Source organism: Strongylocentrotus purpuratus, unplaced genomic scaffold (genome assembly GCF_000002235.5).
Source record: "Strongylocentrotus purpuratus isolate Spur 01 unplaced genomic scaffold, Spur_5.0 spur5_scaffold_19, whole genome shotgun sequence".
Taxonomy (NCBI): domain Eukaryota; kingdom Metazoa; phylum Echinodermata; class Echinoidea; order Camarodonta; family Strongylocentrotidae; genus Strongylocentrotus; species Strongylocentrotus purpuratus.
The window spans coordinates 11090424-11098550 of NW_022145604.1; the positions used below are offsets into that span (position 1 = coordinate 11090424).

The window sequence follows — 8127 nt, forward strand, 5'->3', positions numbered from 1 at the left end:
AAAGTGATGATCAGCTTTTAACTGTATATGTCCGATGGTTTTATCTTAATAAAGCGATGCATTAATTATGACACAATACAGTAACCGTTTCATTTTCATCGATCAACTTTGCATTAGATGTTCAGTACAGCTAAGACTAAACATGAGTCTGTCTGTGACAGGCAATGTAAACGCCGCCATTTGCTCGCCAAAGGTCAAAGGTTGTAGGGGATTCCCACCTTGTTTTGTCTTTGTTTTTGCTATTATTAACGTTTTAGCTCGTTTTATTGTAATAATAATTATCATAGGCTTAATATTTAAACCGTTTTTCAGCTAATTCAATATGATATTAAAACCATCAATCGACATTCATCATGTTTGTATTTTCAACCTATATCGTTGTTGTTATTTAAATCAGTTCAAAATTATGCTTACTATTTATTCTTTATTTTTTCTTCCCCATTTTCCACTTCATGAATGTTTTCTTTCGATCTCTATTATTTTTTTTATAAAAGAATCGCAATACTGTTTGTATAACTTTGAAAAATAGCATATGCCTCTGCCAGAAGTAATCAAATCAAATTTCGTGTAATTAAATCATTGACTCTTACTCATACTATGAAGTCTTAGTTGTGTTTATATCATATTAATGAATGTGCGTCAATAAAAGTTGTCATCTGTCAAAGAAAAGCTCCTCAAATGAATATATATTTTCAGGTCAGTTCATACATGTTGAGGCACTCGATCGAGGCACTCTCAAATCAACAGACATACAATCACAAAAGTCTGATGATATTCTATGCTTGAATGAGGGGCAGAAGCTACTTTTGTGAAAGGGTGCATGCACAATCCGAACTTGAGAAGAATTTTTACTGCTATCCGATGGTATCAGCAAAGTTGAAAGTCGTGTATAAAGACTTACAATTTTTCATATTATGATGGTTTTATGATCGACAAATTATCTGAGGAACATTGTTTGCATATTCTGAGGGCATGTTGAGGTTCGTTTTTGCCATCAGAATTGTATGCTTGGTTGAGAAATAATATTTGTGAGTATTAATTACGTTGTGTTTTAAAATTTATTCTTGGATACTTCGGAGGATGTGAGTTATGCACGTCAGGCACAACAATGTTGATGATATTATGTCAGAACATACCAAAAAAAAAACCGCCGGTTCTTCCTAAATATTCTCATGATCAGAACATTAAATATCTATTAGCCTTTTCACGACTCGTAACTTTGCTGATACCAGCCAGAATAAAATACCAATTCCGAATTTCAAGTCTCGATTTTCACCTTTCCGCACAAGTTGCTTTTGCTCACTCAAGTGCTTTAATGTCGTCCGATCATTGTTATTAGACGATGTGGATAAACGGACTGGGTGTAGACTAGGGAATATACAAATTTGGTAGTAGAAGAACTGGTTGTAGACCAAACGGCAATTAACCACCCTGTTCAATCTCACCACCGGTCCTCCCTCCACCCCTTCCCCACTTCCCTCCGCAGTCCAACCTTGGACCGGAAAAAGATACTGTGATAAATTTGATGGGTATATCAACAGGTTGAAATAGATTGTTCTAGGACAATTACTCCCTGGACAATCACCCCCGGAAAATTAACCCCGAGCACAATCCCCCCCCCCCCCCCCACCATGGACAATGTGGTTGTGTGGTGCTAAGAAGCATAAATGCTTGTTAGTAAGCAACCAGACGGCCGACGGCTTTAGGTCCTCCCCGACGGACCTGGTAATGAAGATTAATGCCTTACTAAAGGGCACTAGCGCATCGCCTTGCATTCGAACCCGGGTCACCGGATTACGAGACCACTGCTCTACCAACTGAGCTCTCGCACCTCCTCAAAAATTACCCCCCCCCAATAAAAAGCCTGTATTTAAACAAACTTATTATGAGGGTGGACTTCCTCTTTAATAAACAGTGTAAGGAGTAATTTTCCTGGAAAGGGGGGGGGGGGGGTAATTGTCCTCGCGGGTGGGGTTAGTGTTCCACGGGGTGGGGGGGGGGTAATTTTCCTCGGGGTTGGTGTCCTTGAAAGTTAATTTCCCAGGAGGTTAATTTTCAGGGGGTTACAGTAGGGGGTTACAGTCCTGTGGGGGGGGGGAATGTCCGGGGATGATTGTCCATGGGGGTAAATGTCCTGATATAGAAAAAGATAGAATTGTTTATACAAAGACAGATCTATAAAAAGATTTATAAAAAAAAAGAATACAGAAAGATAAAACGATAGGTAGACAAATCTCTCTTTCCTTCTCTATCTTTCTCTTTCTCGCTCCCTCCATCTCACCCTCCCCCCCTCTCTCTCTCTCTCTCTCTCTCTCTTTCTCTCTCTCAGTCCTCTTTCTATCTCATTCTGACATATTATATGATTTCTTTCTTTATCAGCTATATTTGGTTTTATGATGTGGTCCTTTCAGTGACAGATATTTATCCTAAAAGAACATTTCCACGCTTGTAATAAACAATTCGCCCTCTGTATGAAGCATTATAAGAAATGTGTTTTTAAAAACATTTGCAGGGACTGTTTGTTCAGAATATTGTCCCTGTCCAAAATCTTCTTTTTTTTTTGTTCTTTTTTTCTTCAAATTGTACACGTTTTTTTAATTACAGTGCATTTGGAGGCTATGTTATTAACAAAGTTATTTCGTCCATTGATCTAAAATAAAATGAAAACAATAAAACAAAGACGACATGAGAGAAATGTAATTTGGTTGAACTTATCTAGTTAGTCTTTATTTCTGCAACAAAGGAATGACAAAAAGTAATGATCTGCTATAAACCTGACTTTGTTGATTTTGTTTCTTGTTTATAAACTCATGCTCCCTCAACTATTGCTCCGCGGTCAATGTCCAAGACTAGACGAATTATCAACCTCTATTTCAACACTAGATCGATCACTATTAGTCCTAAACCCTAGACCTATAACATCAACAAACCGAAACAAGTCCCTAAACCCCACACTGTATCTTTGATGAAATAAAGGCCTGCTCGTAATAAGAAACCGCGCAATCACTCGTCATTAGGGCTATTGGAAGTCATATTCTGAGATACATAAATGACTTTTACACGTTACGGCCAATATAGTTTCTGTCTGAAAAAACATTGATACGCCCTTAAACGAGGGACAGCGATCTCCGAAAAGGGAATGGGGTGGGGGCACGTCCCAAGGATTATTTTCGGAGGATTTGCCCATTCCCCTAAATGTTATAAAATTCAAATCATTTAGCGAAATAACAATGAGTAAAGACTACATCACGCTATTTAGGCTCCACTAAAAGTGATTTAATTAAAAAAAATCTAGCTAGTTTGCTCCCTCCCTTGTATTAAATACTTCAACTATAGATATTTCGAATAGGCCTACACATTCATCCAAAATATTTTACATTTTTTCCGTATCTGCAATTAGACATATTTACCATAAATAAACAAATGCATAAAGAAATCAGTTTTATGAACGAAACAAAATGTGGAAATCTTGATAAAACTATATACACAAAGAATGGGTATCAGTCTTGCGATAACATTACAGCTTTGTTTTGTGCCCTTACTTTTTGTTAAATATCTAACAAAAATATAACCTTCTAATCATATGTCCGAGTTCGGCATAACACTTTAATAACTGACTTCCAAACTATTATTTCTTTCGTTTTTATAAAATCTAATCATGATAACTGTTTTACTTCTATGTATTTGTTTTACTCATTGTATATAAGAGCAATAGCCAAATCAAAATTTTGAAGAAGAAAGGGTATCTTGTTATAGAGGTATTCTACTTTAAAATGTAATAACATAAAATGATTTTCTCATCAAAGTCTAGATATTCATGTACATAAGGAGGCTAATCTGATAAAATAAACTATTTACTACAACATTATCGAGCGTATGTGAATTTATAAACATCAAGGACAGACTATTAAACATAAATACATTACTTGTGATTTCAGTGCCTATATCTCTTATCGTGCCACAGGGCTAATCCCCATTGTGCCAGTTGTTTTGGAGATAATCTGATTAACGCGATGGTTCTATGAATGGCGAGTGCAAAACACACAGCACAGCCCAATGAGCATGAACAATAACTGCTATTACGAATGCTGCATTCCACGCACATGGCACTCAATAGGTAGCGTGCATGCAGCCTCATGGCAGGCTATGAGATATTTGACAGTTGAAATGCGTTTGCTTGTAACTCTTTGGGCAACTTACCCCTCATCGGGTGATACCATGTACATATGTACAATGTTTTGACTTTGTGATGTCCCGCATATACATTTCATTGCATTATCGAAGAGGGCTATTGTAAATAAATGAATAAATACAATAAATGAATAATAAATGAATGGGAAAAGAGAATAGTAGCATTCAGTGCCTAGAAAAGAGTCATCATAACCTTGTTTCCATAGGACTTTTAAAGTGAAATATACATGTATTTTTACAATGATTTACATTCGCAATATCATACTAATTACACTTTGAGAAAATGGATGGTAATTCACTTTGATATCATTAAAAGCGCATGATGCTCCTTGGCTGTATTTACAAACCCTGAAAGTATAGAATGATAGATCTTCAAGTATATGGTTGAAACAAAAAATGTTCTTTGTCCTTTGAAAGAGATATCCCCTTTTCTGATGATTGCCAGATTTGCTAAACGAAGTTGCATTTGAACATAATCAATACTTGTGAAATGTAATATGAATAATGCATGTAACGTAAAAATTGGTGACTGGTCACCGATTATTTCTGAAATATTGAAGGTAAAATGGGGTAATATAAGATCTGATTATATTTATACAAGAAATATAATGTTTACTTGTTATAACCATTACCCTGTTAAAACTTTTCCATATTCTGTGTGCATTAGATTTTATCTTCATTAAAACAATGAATCATTATTCATCACCCTAAACATCCTCATCCTTATCGGCATCTTGGTCTTGGTCATTGACGTCTTCGTCATCTAATATATCCCAATCTTCCGCCGAGTAGACACGAATCTCCTCCCCCGTATGCATGATCACGAGGTCGTCTCTACAGTTACCAATGACTGGCCACTCGTCTGACTGAAAGTTTGCTGAAACGTCGAGTTCGTCGATGATGTACTCGAGGAGACCACCATCTTGCAAGGAATGCTTGGTGAGCGTGACGATGTGGCTGCCCCAGAAGGCGGACAGAACGTAGAGGGCGTCACTCTCTGTGCAGGAGATGGACAAGTACATCCTGCCAGGCTCCTTGATTTCATGCTGGACTCTCCCGTCTTTGTCAGTGATGATGACGGCTTTCTTATCCCAGCATAGGAATACCAACTGACCTGACTTGGCGGCTGCGAGACTTCGAACCCTATCAAGTGGAACCTTGAAATGATCTGAAGACCCTTGGTTTACAGTAGTACTACCGAAGGGGGAACCAGACGAGCGTATCTCATGTTTACCCTTATAGATTTTCATGGATGCTGTGAAGATGGATGATCCTGTTTTTGGGATTCCCGGTCTTGTTTCCTTTCCTTTTGAAGCCAAAGGAAAGGGTACGCTTTCTGGCTGGCTTATAGACTTGACACAGCCGAAATCAGATACTGTAAGAATAAAACAATATGAAACAAAAGGCTTGATTTTAACAGCTGAAAGAATTACAGAGCAATGTCTAAAAAACTGAACACTTTAATAACCTTATGCAATTTAGTTTTTCAACTCATCAAATATTCAGCTAGCATATTTTGTGATATCATTCATAATGAGTACGAAAACAATACACAAAATGTATTAGTATATAAGGGCATCGCAAGGAATTAGCTTGAACGAAAGCTTGCTATATCAAATGATTCATACTACATTACGTACTACACATTACGTCCATCAATACTCGGATGGGAGGGTGGGCGTGTATGTTGGTGTGACTATTTCGAATCCAATCCAATCCATTTGTTGAAGTTGCTCTATGATTATTAAAGCGTTTTTATGTAAAATGTAAAAAAGTCTTAACTCACGAGATGAAGGTAATCTTGAGTTCTGGATATGGCAGCGGTGGGGGGGGGGGGGGGGGGGAAATGAATACGCATCCATTACAAGGAATGTGGCAGGCTTTTATATATTTTAGAAATAACAATGACATTAGATGACTTTAATGGTTCAATATTTACCTGTCTGAGAGATATGGGTTGTGCCAGTGAAGCTGTGCTGCTGTTGAGGCAGTGTCAGACTTAAGGTAATTCCACCACTATCCTCTGCCACTGGTCTCACATTTGTCGCAGATGGTGTCGTGTGTTTCCGCTTGATTTCGCTGGCCGATTCGTAACTGGGTGAGGTTGCCTGTTTCAAACTTGGCATGACTGGCTTGTTATTGGCAACAACGATGCAGGACTGGGAATCAACAGAGATTCTTGCACTTGGGTTCAGAGGGCACGGTGCGACCGTTAAAAAGGGTGTCAAGGGGGCGGCGTGTCCATGAGATGTTGGAAAATCATTCAGTTTCAACGTGAAGAGTTGCATACTAGCTGCGTCGGTTTCAGCAATGAAAGAGAAGGTTTGGTCCTTCATTGATATGGCCATATCTACCACCTGTTTGATGCTAGAATTGTGATGAAGCTTCATCCAAGTGGACGGGTTGGCATCGTGAGGCAACAGTTTCTTGTAAATCCCCCTCTTGCAAGCAACGTATATTGAGTTTCCATCGGAGAAAATGTTCGTAATGTCTTTGTCAGGAATCAGAAACGTCTGAGTCTCTCTCCAAACATGCGGCAACGACAACTTGGCAAAGCGCGCCATTTGCTCTGGCAACTTCGATCCTTGTATCACGGTAGCTTTCAGAGCCATGAGATCCATAGAAATTGTCATAGTGACATCTGACGCGATCATCTCTTCCAGTTCTTTGAGAACATCTTCAGGTAAGAAGGGACCTCTAGACATGTCAGTAACCTCTTTGGCTGAAACAACCTCTTTAGCCTTTGATTGGGCCCTTGCGAGATTTTCTTTAGTTGTGTTCATGTTATCTCTGAAAGCTCGTACTTTGTCGTTGAGCTTTTCCTCCAACACTTCAACCTTGTGCAAAAGTTCTTCCTCTGCTTTGTTCAAATTTGCAACAGCCATTGATTTTAGGTCCTGAATTCTTTTTTTCATCAGATGAAAATTCTGGTTTGCTCCTATTTTTCGTACATCCACATCATTTAACATGGTGCTCACACGTTCCTCCTTTTCTTTGCAGCTTTTCGAACGATCTTTTACCTTCTCCTTTGTTTCCTGAAACATCTTTTGCACTGTGGTGCAGTCATGGTCAGGTTTGGTATGGTCGAGAACGATACAGTCCCTGCAGATACGTTTCTTGCATGTTCTGCAGTAGAATCTCCGCAGCTCACCGATATGCTCTCCGCACTCGTGTGCCTTTCTCCACAAGCCCTCTTCCATCCATTTGATTTTGATAGTCCCGTTGATAATCTTGTCCAGGGGAACTGTATGGTGGTCCTGCAGCAAGAGTTTCATTTTTCCATGGTAAGAAGCACATGAGTCGCAGATGAAACTTAAACAGTCTCGACAGTAGGTTGTCAAAGGTGACTCGCTGTCTCCGCATGCATCACACATGATTTGGCTCGCCTTCTTCTTTGCCTCAAGCACTTCGACTAGCCTGCAAACCAGTGGATTCCAATCTAGTCCTGCCACGCCCTCTCCTGGAAGATCCATCACCTTGCTACATTCTGGGCATTTCAGCCCACCTGAACACACTTCTATTTGATCACTCTGTTTCAAACACTCCTCACAGAATGCATGAAAGCATGCAAGAAGTTTCGGATTCTTGAGAGTATTCTGGCAAACTGCACAGACCAATTTCTCATTGAGGTTCTCCACACTTTGGGCCGCCATTTATTTATTGGCAATTCTAATGTTCGAGTATAATGCAGCTGCAATACGTGTTTCGGCTCCGGAAAACAAATTTGTGAAGTAATGTCGCAGCGTAAGTTTGTTCAGCTCTGTTATCGAGTGCAATAGTTGGGTTATAATTTATATTGAGCCTTCCTGGCACATTGCACAATCCTGGGAATCTCAGACACGCCAGTGCCCTGTTTCATACGTGTCAAAACCCATTGACGTTATTCACTCAGAGCCAATCAAATGCAATTATTTAAAGCAGCTGACACGTTTTATG

General features: G+C 39.1%; 1 protein-coding gene across 1 annotated transcript; it reads right to left on the bottom strand.

The window, feature by feature from the left end:
* Positions 1-4898: 4898 nt before the first annotated feature.
* Positions 4899-7901, bottom strand: LOC105439640. The gene is made up of 2 exons (XM_030990929.1): positions 6131-7901; positions 4899-5566 (listed from the first exon to the last, which is right to left on the bottom strand). Exons 1-2 carry the CDS (start codon positions 7842-7844, stop codon positions 4899-4901), a joined length of 2382 nt encoding a protein of 793 aa, XP_030846789.1. The 5' UTR covers positions 7845-7901.
* Positions 7902-8127: the final 226 nt, after the last annotated feature.

Bases quoted from the DNA above. Each gene is read 5' to 3' on its own strand.
- LOC105439640 (XM_030990929.1), bottom strand. From the start codon at position 7,844: ATGGCGGCCCAAAGTGTGGAGAACCTCAATGAGAAATTGGTCTGTGCA. The intron at 5,567-6,130 runs GTAAATATTGAA...TTATTCTTACAG, and splicing joins AACCCATATCTCTCAGACAG to TATCTGATTTCGGCTGTGTC.